The sequence below is a fragment of the Dysidea avara genome, chromosome 10, assembly GCF_963678975.1.
Source record: "Dysidea avara chromosome 10, odDysAvar1.4, whole genome shotgun sequence".
Taxonomy (NCBI): domain Eukaryota; kingdom Metazoa; phylum Porifera; class Demospongiae; order Dictyoceratida; family Dysideidae; genus Dysidea; species Dysidea avara.
This window is the reverse complement of record NC_089281.1, coordinates 13,691,019-13,708,702: the sequence shown is the minus strand read 5'-3', so window position 1 is coordinate 13,708,702 and position 17,684 is coordinate 13,691,019. Positions and strand designations below refer to the sequence as shown.

The 17,684-nt window shown below is 36.5% G+C and overlaps 2 protein-coding genes and 1 long non-coding RNA gene across 4 annotated transcripts; 1 reads left to right on the top strand and 2 right to left on the bottom strand.

The window, feature by feature from the left end:
- Positions 1-2,612: 2,612 nt before the first annotated feature.
- LOC136269234 (uncharacterized) lies at positions 2,613-12,379 on the bottom strand. The gene is made up of 3 exons (XR_010707250.1): positions 12,207-12,379; positions 4,455-4,605; positions 2,613-3,110 (listed from the first exon to the last, which is right to left on the bottom strand). It is a non-coding gene; the product is annotated as an uncharacterized lncRNA (long non-coding RNA).
- Positions 12,357-14,888, top strand: LOC136269218 (protein ARV1-like). 2 transcript variants are annotated; one of them, XM_066064722.1, is made up of 8 exons: positions 12,357-12,516; positions 12,613-12,738; positions 12,781-12,824; positions 13,005-13,093; positions 13,140-13,200; positions 13,249-13,397; positions 13,462-13,500; positions 13,552-14,888. In XM_066064722.1, the coding sequence occupies exons 1-8, from the start codon at positions 12,421-12,423 to the stop codon at positions 13,716-13,718; spliced, it is 771 nt and encodes a 256-aa protein (XP_065920794.1). In that variant the 5' UTR covers positions 12,357-12,420; the 3' UTR covers positions 13,719-14,888. The 2 variants fall into 2 exon arrangements, with proteins under 2 accessions (XP_065920794.1, XP_065920795.1); XM_066064723.1 differs by lacking the exon at positions 13,462-13,500 and having other exon boundaries at positions 14,534-14,862.
- On the bottom strand, positions 14,748-17,684 carry LOC136269199 (acid-sensing ion channel 5-like). The gene is made up of 2 exons (XM_066064701.1): positions 17,592-17,684; positions 14,748-16,793 (listed from the first exon to the last, which is right to left on the bottom strand). Exon 2 carries the CDS (start codon positions 16,785-16,787, stop codon positions 15,090-15,092), a length of 1,698 nt encoding a protein of 565 aa, XP_065920773.1. The 5' UTR covers positions 16,788-16,793; positions 17,592-17,684; the 3' UTR covers positions 14,748-15,089.

Here is a 17,684-nt window from a genome sequence, read left to right as displayed (position 1 = left end):
ATATTTTCCTATGATTTACTGCTCTACAGTGTAGAGTATCTCGATATTTTGCAAAACATTTCATGTAAGAAACTTTCATAATACAAAAACTATTTTACAATGCGAATTACAGTATAACATGTACCTGCAGTGTAGCATGTGCCGTATTTATATACCACTTCAATGTCACAAAATAAATTAAAATTTTATGCAAGTATTGTGACATCCCTATAGTTTCTAGTAGCATCATTTCTATAAGATTAATTTGAAAAACCGTTCACAGAGATTTCATTATTACCTAACCATGCAGTTCCATTAACTCTCAGTAATGCATCTGTGGATTAGCTATTGTTGTGAAACGTCAAGCAACATGCAATCTTTGTTGCTGTTTCTCAGCTACATCATGCACACATACAGTCAAGTGATTACAAAAATAATTTACTGGAGTGACAAGATAAGGAGAAAGCAATTCCTTACTGCATGGTTATTAATTTCTATTAGAAATTACCATCTCCATATACGTGGGTATTATGGGTCATCAGCTTAAGCCTTCAAGTAATACATTTTTCAATATGAAAATCTTCCAAAGGTTAAGAAACATTATATTGCACTCCTGTTAGAGACCTGTGCATGGTATAAAGCCAGCAAGTAAGTACCTTATAACTCTGTTGAATGTAGTAAAAAGTCCCAGTGGTTTGTATGATCCTTCAGCAACATGCAGTCTATGGGTATGCTAACCTCTGCATTCAATCTAAACTTGAACACATTGACTTCTTGCCAGCATTGTACTTTCTATTGAAAGTCAAGCAGTGCTATCCCAATTGGTACAATATCGTTTAATGGTTTTAATGGGTAGACATAAGCCCTTTAAAATCTTTACTAATACTGCCTACTGACATACTTCATGCATTGAGAGTGTTATCATGAGTCATGTCAAAAAAACTATAAGAATGCAGGTATATAATTATTTCACAGGATATCTCAGCTACTGAATACACAACTACTTTAATACGCATCTATATATAATAGTTGCTACTTCATATCCATTTCCCTGTAACATGCATGGGAGTAAATCCATGTATATGCAACTATAACAAATGCATAATATTTCAAACACTCGAACAAGAGTTGTTTCATTTGATAAAATTATTTCATATACCAAGACCATATACATTGGGAGAAGCCAAACATGTGATAATACAAATGCATTCTGGTTTAGTCCCTATTCATTTTTATGGTAGGTTTTCTGTTACAAAGTTGATTCCACAAACCCACTAACAGTTGCCAGTGTCATACTTTCAGTGCTGGTCACTGTAAAGCTTTAAAAAAATCCATCCCATGGAGGAGACTGCATGAGTGTGGTGCCTGTCTATACATTGGGTGGTCTGCAGTTCAAATCCTGAGGTCGGAGGAATTTTTTTGCCTTTCTTTGGCCATAGGATAGGTAAACCGCACAAGTTGCTATTGGACCTTCAATGCTGGTCATTGTAAAACTTTCATAATAGCATGCAGATACTGGAGGTAAATATACTGCATGGTAAAGTTAAGCCTGTGTATTATGAACACCTGTATGTCTTGCAAGGTGTCCTGATTTTCCAGGTCAGACCACCAATCAAGTGTCCATGCATGCAGATTATGTGAGTCACAGCAGCGAGTGGCCTCATTTTCAAATGTCACTAGTTCCTGCACATCAACATGCGTCATATACACAAGCACACAGAGAGGCAAGTGATGTTCTGATGGAAGTCAATGTTATCAGTTAGTTCTATCTTTCAATAGTGGAGGGTTGAGAAGGAGTTGAAGAGACCACAGAAATGTCATGGATTAACACTGCATGCATGCATGGCCACTTAAAAAAGGTTTCCACTTATAGTCTACTAATATTTTTATTCTCCATAATGAATTTCTGCCATACGATTTGTGAGTATATGGCAAAGCTAACTGCTAGCAGCTTCAAGACAACTGTCCTTGGTGTATGTTCTTATTGGGTTATTGTAGGATGTATATTAAGCAACAGTTTGTGAGGTTATCATACTGTCATACCTAGTAATTCAAGAAGCATCATTGGAAGCTTTGCTAAATGCAGCTCACACTAAAATACATAGTAGTATCGATATGCCAGTAGTACGGCCATGTGTGAAAGCATCATAGTAATGATATTAGTCTTACATGGATGGCTAAAAAGCAAGTCATCAGTGACCTAAGGACATTGTCAAACTTAATTCCTGGCGACATCACAAGGAATTGCATTGTGTGTTAGATATTAACAAGACCCATTACTTCAGTTTGTATAGGCACAAGGCTTGGCTTCTCTTTTTCAAATATTATAAGCTAGACAGACATGTTTCAGTACAAACATGAAAACCTTAATGTCATATCAGAAATACGTGACATCACTTTGAAGCACATGTTGCAACCCTATGTGTTGAGTCAATACTGACTACACATGAATTCATAACATTTATATGAGGGGAGTGTCTAACTGGGCAGGAGTATACATGCATTCAGCAAAAACACTGCTAATACAAGTAACACCTTAGTAGAGCACTCTCTTAGGAAGGCTTGGTTATCATCAGTAACCAAGTTGAATCAACGGTTACTATCACCAGTAGATAATCAAAAGTGACCTTGTCATCAAAGACTGCATAATTATACAGAGAGATACACTTGATCTGAAATATTGAATTGTAGACTACTGTACTGATGTAACATATGTTATGGATATGTGTATTATATGACAGAGTGCCGATCACTTCATCAGTGATACTCCAATAATATATACTGTTAACATATTACACTAACTACCTGAAGGAGTTCTTATAACTTCCTAAACATTGTTGGTTTTCTGACATTGTTCCGTTGTTGTATGATCTTTGATATGTGTACTCTGCTTGTTTCATGCAAGGAAGAGAAGCTACAGTTGACTAATCCACAGGTATTTTGGCTATATAAGTATGTATTAGACAGGTGCGGATTACTGCATAAATTACTCACTTAATTGTAGTTAAGTTAGCCACTTTATAGAGGTGGCTTCTCCATCACATATAAACTTTTCTGTTTGCCATTATCTCCCTTAGTGTGCAGACAATAATGTTTATATTGCTATTTGTTACAACTGCAGTTTCTCTTTGCTGCATGAAACAAGCAGAAAAGACAAAAAAGTTGCTAGTGTGCAGTATCTGCAAAGTTATATAGCAATAGAACATGAATAATACATGTACAGAGTATGGAAACCAACGATGTTAGAACAACAATAGACAAATTCCATAATAAGGCTTTATAGCATATAATAATAACTGTTGTCCCTAGCAACCTGAATTTCCCATGATTTTTAGGTGATAATGTCTAAAGTAACTTCTCCAAAATTTGAAAGGATAGCTATATATGTCATAAGATATGACATTTTGAAGTTTGTGGTTTTCCCATACATATCTATGTGAGAGGGCTACAGTTGCCCCTTCTGGGCAATCACAAAAATGAAGTATTTCAACATATGCAAAAACCAAAAATTCAAAAGTGTATATATCTCACTTTTACGTAATTTGTAAGTGTGAATGTCAACAATAATTTCTCCAAGTTTTAAATGTATAGTGTATATAGATCATAAGATATCACATTCTTTGAATCCCATGATTTGTGTGATTTCTAAGAAGGGGCAACTTTTGCTCCTCTCATTGACAATGTATGGGAAAATTGCAACTTTGAAATGTCATATCTCATGACTTATATATGTTATCTTTGGAGAGGTGACTTAAGACATTGACACCTACAAACAATGTAAATTTTAGGTTGCTAGGAGCAACGGTTGATTTTTTTGTTATTATGAAATTTGTCTATTAATGTACTTCCATTGACAGTTTAGAATATCGCAGACAAGTACCCAGTATCACCCTCCTCTACAAAATTGTTCATAATCTCATTGACATATCTCCTGTCCTGTTGATTTAATCCCTGCCACTTCTAACACCAGAGGACACAACCAAAGATTTCATCATATCTATGCAAGGACCAATCAATACAGTAACTCATTCTTCCCTAGATCAATAAGACTGTGGAATTTACTCCCACCTGATCCAATCCAACAACATGCAATACAAATTTTTAAGCATCAACTGAAACTATTTTTACTTTCCCCTATCAATCAGTAATCCCATAATCAATCATATTGTAATACATATTGCATGCATGTTTCGTATGTGCATTAATCCTCAAACTGAGGCTGCACATCTTTGGAAAATAAATAAATAAAAAAATTGACAGATATACAATAGTACGTATATCAGTTTTATGACACTACAGCTAGTCATCACTTAGTCCATGCCACCAGCGATTACATCAAACAAAGTACATGCATATAGCTATGTATTCCTGTACATTATACTGCATGCAGTACATTCATAGACTTTATATATGTTCAAGTTGTCATCAGAAGTGTCCATACAGACAATAATTTGTTTTAACACTTAGTATAGTACCTGCAAGTTGTCTGGAGATCAAGTCACAGCACAGTCGGAGATATCATGGCTCCTCAGGCACTATATCTGCCTGTGGATCAAGTCACTGGGATTTTTTTCTGCATTCAACATCATGTTTCTGACTTCCTGCAGTAGCATTCTTTGTGGGTCCCTAGTGAGCCCAGATAGTGACCGATAATATAAAAAGTTTTTGTTGGCTTTTTGTATATTTACTATTTTAAAAATTCATTTTCTTTCAATGTCTAGTTTCAATGTAAAGATTGACTCTAACCTCTTGCTACACAGGATTCGCATGCATTCCCTATATAGTGGAACAGTACACAGTTCAATTAGATACACTAGTTTCATCATTCACATTGTTGTATCAACATGGAGGAGTAAGCTTCTAAGTTCTAATGCACTTAGCTACTGTAGCCTATACATGTATGAAGTTAACTCAAACCATACAATGGTATGTTGTATTTTATCATACCCAGTTTTGAGTCACTCCCACGACATAATAAACTTTATAGGGCGTATACGTACACACAGGGCCACTCAGAGAAATTAAGGGGCCCAGGGAAAAGAGTTAAAGTGGGGCCCCAGGGGCAAGGAGGGTTCCACTCTGAATCACAACTTCAGCCTAGCTATAAGTTGAAGACCAAAAAAAAAGGTCATTACATGCTGACAATGACAATAGCTGCCTCTCACCAACTACAAAAATATGTCAGTGTTGTGACATTAAAGGTTCATGACATCTAGACCATATGATAAATTTCTGTCAGCCAGTGATGCCATCTGGCATATTTTATGACTTACTAGAATGTCTAGTAGCCACAGCACATGTGCATGTTTAGAGACCTGTCTGCATGGGGTATAAAACCTGTAAATAGCGGTTGATCCATGCAGTCTAGGCATGCCAAAACATGCACTCTGGAACTTCTTTTGCACTCAACCTAAACTTTAATACATTGACTTCTCACCAGCATCGCATTTTTATTGAAAGTCCAGCAGTGTTATCCCAATAGAGACAATATTGTTTAATAGTTTTAATGGGAAGACACAAGCCCTTCAAAATCTTTACTTGTACTGTCTACACACTGCATGCATTGTGGGTCAACGAGAGTGTTTTCATGGGTCATGACAAAAAACACATGGGTACATAGAGCAGCTCAGGTATCCATGTACTTTCGGACACAATATTTCTTAGAAGAGCAACAAGACTCGATCAATTATTACACTATTATGAAGACCTATAACTATAACCTCCACGTATAAAACATGAAAGGATTTGGTTATATCGTGTGGCTGCAGTGACCTTGTAAAACCACTGTCCAAAAATGTTGATGCTTGGACAACATCATGTGCCCTCATATGCCACTTTAGGTACCCTTCCCATGAAACTTATAAGCTATTATGCGGTAGTGATTTACAGAGCTACCCTTGAGCAGATTTAACTGGTATTGTAGATAGCCCTTTTTTTCCCAGAAGTGGTAACGTGATTAGACGTCGAATGCAAAAATCATTTTATTTTCGAACTTATCTATATTATTTGTGATAATTTTGGTACTTTTGAAGTTCAGTGAAGCACTAGCTTAAAAAAAGGTTTAAATGTAGCAACTGAAACACAGGTATAGGGTGTTTTTTGTCAATTCTAGGTGGAAGTAGACAAGCTACGTATAGCTGAGTCTATACAAACTAGCTAACTAAGGCCACTCCTCTTACTCATTTGACATTCTTGATAGTATTAAATTCAATTTCAGATATAGTGGAGGTCAACAAAAAACTGCAACAGTGTGCAAAACCTTGCTACCACTTATGTGACTGTTCTATTAGAGTGGTCTACACATTGAGTGCATTTCACTTGTTAACTTTTTACAGGTTTTTGTGTATGCATGCAGCGGTTAGATATGACCTGTTCCAGAACTAATTCTAGAAAAGATATAGCTATAAGCAGGGCTTAGACTCAATACTTAGACGTATAGACCAGCAGGAGCATAGAGCCATAGACGTATAGAATATAGAATAGCAGGGGCTTAGATTAGAATGTACCAATCTACCAATCTAGCATCAAATCAGTGCTGATCTGGATGAATTGGTTGAACTGATTTTCTGTAGAAGCTATCAATTCAATACCAATCTTTCTAATCATTATGCCCTCAAACATACTAAGCTTATTCTCTGAAATAATCTAAAGTATACTACCATTGTTTGCTGAATCCCCATTAAAAACTATGAGAAGCCATACAAATACATGTGAATTTACTGGTTTATTTACTGAAAGTTTGAACTTAGTCCCTTAAACTTACCAGAGGTCGTTGGGAGCAAACAATGAACACCATATCAAATAGCCTAGAGCTATAAAAATCTTTTCTACAACAGCCCACAAGTTCCAGGCAATTCTTGGTAGGAGCATGCATTAAAGTATTTGTGGGTGCTGATTGTCTGGGTGGTGTCCTCACCACCTTGATTCCAGTAACAATACTGTGATCATTATTCATAAATAGCTAACTAGTGAGTGAGTCCTCAGACACACACAACCACAGAAAAGGCAATAAAATGCCCCACAAGTGGGTGTGGCAAGGGAAAAACACAAAAACTTGAGTATAAAGTGGTCAGCTTTCAAGATTCCCCCGACTATTCTGGGCAATCTCTTGCCAAAAATATTCTTGAAGAAGAGATTGAAGCAGCAGCAACAAGTCAAAAATGTGTCTGCAGGAAAATTTAGCAATCTTGATCTCACTTTGACTAAGTTAACATAGTTCTGAAATGATGACAAAGATGATGGCAAGTAGTGACCTAAAACGCTTACCGTATTGTCTTGAATTATGGCCTGGGCATTTATTTCTTTCAAGCAACTTTTTACCCCAGCTACTAAATGAGACCGGCGACTATATGAGACCAGCATTTATATACCTGATAAACATTCATGAGTTAACTTCATACCTTGGTGTTGTACTCTCCTGGACTCTCCTTGATGTTTCCCTCAGCATCTTTCACAGATTCAAGTTTAAAAGGAACTCTATAAAATGTTCTTCACTTCATCATTTATAACACTACCCGGAATGGATGAATTTCATAACAAAAGTTGCCCCTAGCAATCTGAATTTTACAATATTTGTAGGGGTGAATGTCTATAGTAACATGTCCAAATTTTAAAAGGATAGCACATATTGGTCATGAGATATAACATTTTAAAGTTTGTCGTTTTTCCATACATTGTCTATGAGAGGGGGCAACAATTGCCCCTTCTGGGCAATCACATAGATAATGTGTGGGAAAACAACAAATTCAATTAATGCCATTTCTTACATTATTTGTAGGTGTGAATCTCACAATTAACCCCTCCAAATTTTAAAATGACAGAGTATAAACTTGTGGTTTTCCCATATATTATCCATGTGATTGCCCAGAAGGGGCAACTTACCCCCTCTCATAGATAGCTAATGTATGGGGGAAAACCTGCAAACTTTAAAATGTCATATCTCATGACCTATATGCTATCCTTTTAAAATTGGAGACTTTACTTTTGACTTTCGCACCTACAAAATAATGTAAAATTCAGGTTGCTAGGGGCAACAGTTTAAAATTTCTTATTATGAAACTCATCTGTTGTTAAAAATAATGACTGCACTAGACGTTTATTTGAGACCCAGTTTTTTTATTTTTGTTATGATGCTGTATACCCCTGGCGACTAAATGGGACCAGGCATTTATACAAGACCGACTGTAATCCGAGGCAATAAGATGTATCATAAAAACAAGGAAGACCTAGACAATCAAATTCTGACTGAAGCTCTCTTCCTTTGTTTTCTATCCCTAGCAGAGTTGAGATGCTCTACTGAGTCTAAGGGACATGTCAATTCTAACAAGGCTATTGAGTTGTTTCCTTCATTGTAAAGAACAATGTCTGGGCGGTAAGTAGAGAAGGAGGGACTAGATTGTGCTCTATTAGAGTACTGCAATGACTGTTCTATTGCAGTATATTCTGAATTTTCCTGGCAGTGTCCTTCCTGTTTATTTGCAATTTTACCCAATTTAGAAGTTCATGACATAAACACTGATATAGAGGTGCCACATAACACATTACCTTCTACTATCGATGTACTTACGTCATCTTTTAATGGAATCAGAATTGTACACCATAACATACAGGGAATACATTCAAAGATGATTGAGATTTCTCAATGGACAAATGAGAGTATTAATAAAAATGTCATATTTTGTTTTAGCGAAATATGGATTTCTCCACAAAGCCCTCCTATTAATGTGAAAGGTTTTCATACATTTTTTTCTCCACTACATCATCGTACTATGTCATCAGCTAAATCTATGAGATCTAAATATTATCCTGGTTCATGTTTACTAATTTCAGAATCTTTATCAATTGAAAGACATTCAGTATGTATTGATATCGAAAATAATTGTCAGTTATTAGATGTATCTTGCTGCCTTATACTATAGTATGTTCACGTTGAGCTGAATCCTGAAAAACAGCTAAAAATTAAAAGTAGATTTTTTCTCAACAGAGTTAACATTTCAGTCAACCAGATGATTATTGGTAACAGCAAAGGTGTCAACAACAGACACGTACGGTTTGGCTCCATTACAATTTCGGGAAAGGGCTGTAATGGACACTGTAGTTATATGGCTTCCCCATAGGAAATGTATTGTGAAAATTTTGATTGGCTGTAAATATTATGTAAAACATTTGAACAAAAAGATTTTGAAATCTTTTTAGCGGGTCAAGCAGTACTACAAATGAGCCAAATTTCAAGATCGTGTGTAATTGCGTCCATGAGTTATTAAATGTTTTTGAGGATTCAGCTCAACGTGAACATACTATATGCAAACATTCCAGATCAGATATTGTTAGTGTTTATAGATCTCCATCTACTGATGTAAAGGTCTGTTTAACTGAACTTAGTAATGTATTTGAACAATTATTGTCTTTAACTAAATATGTAGTAGTTGTTGGAGATCTCAATATAGATTTACACAAAAATACAGGAATCTAAAAGAACTATGTGGAATTATTATCTGATTTTCAGTTTATTCAGCATAATGGTGAAGCATCACATGTTACCAAAACATCTGCAACTTTAATTGATCATGCATTGGGTACACCAGTGCTATCTGTTAGTAAGTGTTATCAAGCTGTTGGATTAAGTGATCACAGAGCTCAGATATTGGAGGTTGCAATTCCATCACTTAAACAAGTTGTTAATCCTGTCATAATACGCTCATTTTGCAATTGTAATTGGGATGAGATGAGGAAAGCAATTAGAACTGCTCCATGGCAAGTCATGGAAATTTATGATGATGCGAATGATATGTGGCATTTCTTTTGTTCTATTTATTAAAAAGCTGTCTTGATTTTTATGCTCCTCTTCAATTATCATCAAAGAAGAAGTCAAGAGGTCCTACTCCATGAATGACACCTTCTTTACTATCAGCTATTAAGAGTAAGAAGCTAGCTAAATGTAAAGCTGAGGCGTCTCATGATTCAAATGATGTTGCTGTTTATAAGGAGATAAAAATAGATTAAAGGTTCTTGTTCGTGAAGCAAAACTAGCTTATTTGCAAACTTTATTGTATAACACAAAAAAGATCCAACTTCTTCAGCTCGCCTGTGGGCTGGTGTCAACAATGTTATTGGTTGTGATAGCAGTAATCATCATAGTGCTATTGATAGTAAGCGATTGTCTCTAGATGATATTAATGAATTTTTTCGTAATGTTGCTATTACCATCAACCATCAACCAACAAGTAGTTTTACTCCAAATATTAACATTAATGCTACTATTAATAAATTTTGTTTTGATACTGTTGATCCATCTATTGTTATGTCCTTGCTTAAAAAGCTTGATGTAAGAAAGTCAGTTGGCCCTGATGGTTTTTCAGCTTCTTTTCTTAAACAAATAGCACCAGAAATCATTTTCCCATTAACTTTATTATACAATAAATCATTGCCATCTGGTACCATTCCCTCAGAGTGGAAAAATGTAATGTAACCCCAATTCATAAATCTGGTTCTTTTGAAGACCCTGGAAATTTTAGACCAATCTCTGTAGTTCCCATAATTGCAAAGCTTCTTGAAAAGATTGTGGCTTACCAACTTAATTCATATTTTGAAAAGAATGGTTTACTGTTTGATTATCAAGGAGCTTATAGAAGAGGGAGATCTACAGAGCAACTATTACTAACTGCAATTGACACTATTATACATGCAATTGATAACAAGACTATTGCTTGTGTTGCTTTCCTTGACCTAAGGAAAGCTTTTGACTCTCTTGACCATGTTATTTTGCTTCAGAGGCTTAACTCTCTTGGTGTATGTGATGTTGAACTAGCATGGTTCACAGATTATTTAAGTGATCGTTTTCAACGTGTCAAGTTTAACGGAAAATATTCTGATTGGGGATTAGTTAAAGGTGGTATACCTCAAGGAAGTGCCTTAGGGCCTCTTTTGTTTTTAGTGCATGTATATGAATGAAATGTCCTTATATGTTAAACATGGTATTCTCCTGCAATTTGCTGATGATACAGCTATAATTTGTTCTGGTGTCAATTATTCAGATGTTCAAAGGAAAATGTGTGAGAATTTGCAGTTAATATCATGTTTTATTTCAGAAAGCAAGATGAAGTTAAATGTGAAGAAATGTGGTTCAAGCCAAAATCTGTTAGTGATGATGAATCACCTCCAGTGTTTTCTATTGACGATGATGTTTTAAAAGAAGTTAGCAATCAAAAATATCTAGGAATTGTGTTTGATAGCAAGCTAATTAAATTGGAGAGATCAGATATCTCAAGTATGCAAAAAAATGTCTTATCACCTATTCTGGGTTAACTCTAATAGAAAATCACTTTCAACTACCATCATTAAAATGCTTATTAACTCGCTTGTAATATCACATCTAGATTATGCACTCCCCGTGTGGGGACCACCACTCACACAGAACCTAGTAGATAGATTACAATGTCTGCAGAACTGGGGCATACGTATAGTTTACTCTTTACGTAAGTATGATCATGTATCTAAGTATCGTAACAACCTATCATGGCTACCAATTAAAAATCATATTCGTTATCATTGTCTCTGTGTTATGCACCATTATCACTACTCTCAGGACAATGTTATTCCTCTAGATCCTCCTATCTTATTTGGTTCACTTCATAATCACAACACACGGCACCCCACAACTTATGCAAACACTGAAAGATGTCATTTATCAAGTACACAACGATATTTTAGAATACAAACAATAAAATGGTGGAATCAATTACCTAACTATTTATATATCCATAACTATCAAGAATTATACTTCCACTTTACATTTACTTACTGATTTTAAAACTTAAGTTTGCTTTTTTTTGTAATAATTATTATGTAACATATATATTATACTATACATGTATGTATGTATGTATGTATGTATGTATGTATGTATGTATGTATGTATGCATGTATGTATGTATGTACGTAAGTGCTGCGTATGTATATTATGTACATGTATGTATGTACTGTGTATACTCCTCCTATATGGAAGAACAGCTATGCCGAATATAGGAGTTTAAAACCAAATTCAATTCAAATTCTGATGACTGCTCTATTAGAGTATCTCGATTTTATTACAAATTCAAGTAGCTGAAAAGTGGTCCGGCCAATGCTGGACAGGCTGGACCGTGGACTCCGGCTCTGTCAGCTAGCTACTGTTGTACTGCAGTGGATACACACTGCACAGCACAACAAAAGAGTATTTACCCACTTACCAATACTGTTTCTGCTACGTACTACTCCACTGAGATACAGAGTCTAAATTTCTAGATTTTTTTCCGGGAGACACAGTATATTGGTTAATTCTACCCGAGGTCCTAACAGGTGTCCTAACATGTCAGCGTGTACAGCAATCAATCAATTTATGATATTTTGGCGCTTCCTTGAACGCGCGCTTTTGTTGGATGCGCTAAACTCATAGGCAGTGTGATGCCAATAATTTGTGTAGAATGTGGAGAGAAAGTTGGAGATGGTAAAGAACTGTTCAGAGAGTTCTCTGGTGGCTCACTTCAACTCACACGATGTGTAAGTACAAGTGGTAAACACTAGACCTAGACTAGATGCGCTTGTAATAAGACCATCAAGAAATGCATTACTGTACACAAGGTATATCCCATGCAGGACCATTGCGGTGAAGTTCTCGATAAATACGTGGAGATGGACACTGTCACTATTCTAGTGGATGTGCTGCTACTTCGACTGGAGTCCTACCGTCATCTCATGTGTAATGTACCTTTATCTATACCAGTGAGTTGCTAGTTGCATATCTATCATTGTATATAACAACAGGTACTGCTGCGATTAACTATTCTATTGCTATTGTGTGCAGCTTATATCCTGAACAATGTACATGGTGCAAAGCTTGGGCAAAGTATAAAATTTTGCCATTTTTTGTGCTATGTAAACGTGTAGCGACAAAGATAAATTTTTATTAATTAGATGTATCAATAAGACAAATTTTGTACTATCCGGTTGCTCAGATATTTCTGTTTTCCTTGACACATGGAAATACACCTGAAATACATCTTGTGCGGAATTGATTCTAATGATTTTGAGAAGTCTCAACTGATGTTTTATTCCATGTTGGTTGTCTCAATAGCTGGTAAGAGAGAGAGATGATACTCAGATGTTGTGAGTGGTTTTTTTAGAGCTGGCTGTTCAACTAGCAGTACTCAACATTATAGTAATGTATATGCTACGTGCTCCATTGTTAGTTGTTCTACCTGTGGTGCATATTGTGTTATCCTAATTGTTTAGTATATCTATGATTGTGGACACATACAAAGCCGTGGTGATATCCAGCTTTAGCAAATTACTTGCTATACCAGCATACATTTGGGCGGGAGATTGGACCAGTGTGTTGCCGCAAGTATTACAAGTAGTGACCAGATTTCAAGTGTTTAAAGGTAATATACTTACTTAACCACAAGGCTTGATATTAGAATGTGTACTGGAACCTCTCTTTAACAGAGACTTTGGAACCCAGAAGTTTAGTTACAATAAAGAGAGGTAAAACTGTCTGGAGCCAGCCTTGTTAGGACCAAAAATTGTCTTTATTAGGAGGATTTCTCTATTGTGTCCATAATTTGGAGAGCTGGTCCACCAAATCAAAATATAAACTCAACATCCTGTTTGCACTGATGTACTGCATAGTTTTTCTGCTACCATTTCACTCCAGTGATCGTTCTGTTAGGGTGAAATATAAGATTTTTTTGCCAGGCTCATAGAATTAGCATGAAGATTCATTAAAATTTATGGAAAATTCATGCTGCCAGTATAATTTTATTCATACATTTCCATACAATTGTATGCAGTTTGCTGTAGTTTCCTTCATGCACTTTTAATGCTTTGATACTCGAGTAGTTACTATAGTAGTGTTTGGCATCTTCATGTATGTAAATAGTGTTTTACTATTGTCAACTAGCCTTCCGACTTTTCTGCAATGTAAGGGTGAGACTTACACATAACAAACAAGGGCTGACTATGTGAACTAGTGCTTTAAGTTTGTTTGCTTTATGTATAGCTACTGTTAATGTTTTATTGTTCTGGGTGGCCAAGTATTTTGAATTTAAACAATTATAAGCTCCCATAATCTCTAAATGATAAGTCAAAGAAAAGGATCTGGAGGACGAGGATATGATTACTGTGCATTGCTGTGTTGAGGATATTGTTGGCTCTTCAATACAGAATTGTGGCTGAAACGATTATATACCCCTGGTACCAGGCTACTGTACATTGACTGATGCAATTGGCACTTTAGTCTAACAGATTAGGCAGGGCTTGGGCTGTGATTACCAGCCATTCTAGTCCTAACCTTGGTTTGGCCATGTTACTGTACACTGCTTAATGTCAGGCAGAAGCATGTCACACATATAGCTGGGTATGGCTTAGCTGGCACTTGTGAGTACTCAATCATTGTCAGTCTACAGAATACTTACAAAGTTTTCATTAACAATTACACAACTTGTACTACAGGGTTAACAAGGCCTTATTTTGAAACACTATATAACAATATGCTATGCCTTACAATGTTCTCATACAGCAATGGCAGGTACTACATCAGGATGGCTACCATGTGTGATAGTTGTTGTTGACTTTGTGATCACATGTCTTGTCATGTTTGGTGTGGACCAATTTTGTCTCTTATGAAACTCCACTGGCTACTGTACTAACAAGACACTGTATCAATACATGTGATATTTTGAACATAGACAGTTACGGCTGTGGACCAAGATGTATGCTGTATTTATGTTTTGATTTGATTAAAATGTACAACATTCTAGCTCATCATATTCAAAACAGACAGCCATATATTTTAGTCTACCAATTTTACTTTCCTCTGTGTGTGCGCATGTGTGTAGTGTACATGTGTGTGTATAATGATATACAGTTGCCTGTACAGCAATACAGCGCTAGAATCAAGTGTTTGCTGTAATAGATTCGCAACAATCAATACTTTCCAAAAAGGAAATCATACAAGACTTAAAAGTTGGATATGTTCTGTGCAAAGTGAAACCACATTTATTACACATCAATCACAAAGAAATATTTGGCCAATTGTAATTGTGAAAGGACTGTGTGTGGCATAGTATATGTAGCTAGTATAGGCAAAGTTCAAACAGTTCAAAAAATGTCAGAACTCCTGCACCAGTAAATAATCCTAGATTGCTTCCAAAGTCAGCTAGATAACGAAATGTTTTGAAATCTGCCTCTTCCGCCACCTCAGTGTATTCCAACTGATCATAGTAGACCAAAAGAGTCAACAGATTTTGTCTGATTATTTCTTGTGAGTAGACACGTCCATACAGCTGTCGTTGTAGTGGTGAAGTGTACTGGTAAGCCGGAAAATAAGATTGAGACAATTTAGTTTTGTACTGGACTTGATTACATTCTATTGGACAATCACACAGACTGTTCTTCATCTGAGCAAACTGTTCAGTGGCATTTAGTAGACACCCAAACAACATGTTCAAGTCACACACAATAATATTATCTCCTGGTAGGTAATCAGCTTTACATCCACATGTCTCATTTTGGTACATGGCTTCACATTCATCTAAACATCTTTGACGAGTGTAACGTCTAATGGGTGAAGGACAGTCCATCATAGTCTCTTCATGAGTAGAGTTTGTTGTGTTCATATCATCATCTTCAGTAGAACTGGTTGACATCTTACAAGGTAGAATGTAAGGATTATTAATTGGTCTATCCCCACATTGACCATATGGTGGTTCCATTAGTTTAGTATTAATTAGTGATATTGCTACCTGTGTTTCAAATCCTGGTGGTATTGAGAAGCCATGAAACTCTCCAGAATAAGGATACTCGTCTTGTGGATGAATGAACACTTGTAAACCTGCAGTGTGACTAGTGAAGTACATGTAGGAATACTGCTCAATGTCAATCATTAGAAACAAGGAGTGTGATGTTCCAGCACCAGTGACATTTCTTGTGCTATCCAAGTTGAATGTGTAACACAGACCGTATGCTGTTACCACTTCTGTAAAGTTGTCAATTCCACATTCTTTACCGTCAAATTCACATCGCTTAAATCCGTATTCTAACTTGTGGCCATATTCCCTTAGAATAGTTTCAAGGGTGACGGACTGGTTGAATTCTGTATAAGAAATGTTGTACCGATTATCCAGTAGATCTAGGATGTGTTCATAGTCTGCTTCAAATAACCGATCTCTCTTGTAGTATTCGTACCTAATAGCAACTTGTGCTTCAATAGGAAGAGAATAATATGTAGGACTACCGACCGATATTCTGTAATAAGGATTGTGGTTGCATATGGTAATTGCTGGGAATTCAAGAGATTGGGGAAAATGTTTCTGTCTGGTGAAGCTGGTGTTCCTGGCTAAGTACTGATCAGTGATGACATATAATACCCAAGTCATGGCTGTCATGCTTAAAAAGAAAATCCCTGTCCAAATTATAAGACGCAGGGGTTTTGTGTTCATAAATCTCAGCCCATCAAATGAAGTGACACCTTTCATAAACCATAGCCTGCTATAAACGTGTAACTTCACTCGGTTCATTAGAGATGGCACTTCTGAATCTGAGACATCGTTATCCCTGACAATTCTACTGTAGTGGCTTGATTCCACCTTTCCATTTATCTGCTCAGGTTTGGTTAATAGTGGAGCAGAAGACAGCTCATCTTGAGTACTACTATTACTTGTGTTACCAACTAGTATTTGTATATGTGATGACTCCTCTGGGGAATTGGATGCCGAATGTTGACTGCTATCACTCGGCTGTAGTAAAGCTGTGTGGTCTTCCTGGTCACTCATTATAACCTATATGGGGTAAATAAACACAAAAAGATGGTAAGGCTTAGTTTCTCATCCTCCTGTATTCAAAATACCAGTGCGGGAGGGCGGATTTTATTTTTTACTAACTAGATAGCTGAATTAGCTAGCTAAAATGACTCAAAATGCAATTTTCTTAGACTGCTTCTAGCAAGGTACCAACTATAAAAGGTGCTGATTGGCATCCCTTAGCCACCAGTGGTACAAAAATCCTTGATGAGGTAAGAAAAACATGCAGTGATGCGGGCGGGGATGAGAAACTAATAATTAAGTTTCTGTGGCCTAATAGTATACTGATATTGTCTGGCTAGTATAGCTATGCTAAAAGCGTGGATATGTCACAGTATCAGTAGCTAGTTACTTGCTACGGTTATGACCCTAGTTAGCTACACTGATCATGAACTAATCAGTGACAATCACTATACCAGTTGTGAAAAACTTTCTCCCTGCATGCGCGTCCAGCAATTGCAAAGCATGTCCGGCGCCAATTTTATAAGCTATAGCTTCTAACTTTACCGGTTTGGCACTGCGTGGAGGGGAATTAAATATCACAGATGGTATTAGCGGCCTGCTGGTACGTGTAAGTTACTCGGCCAAGAGAACCTATCTCTAATTTTTCGTTGCTGAGTTAGGGAAGAATACTTACACGGCCCGAAACTTTCCAGTACATTTATTGCCCCGCCAGGCACTCGATAACGGTCAAGCGACACGCGGTCCTTTAGTGCCATCTACGTATGGTCAAGTATTACTATATTATGACAAGTTTGTACGTCGTACACAACTTACATACAACGAACAGTAACTGTCCAGAATGATCAACTAGCGTTTCTGGCGAGTCTAACCTCGAGTCTAATTGTCGGTGAGCCACACCCCCTCGAC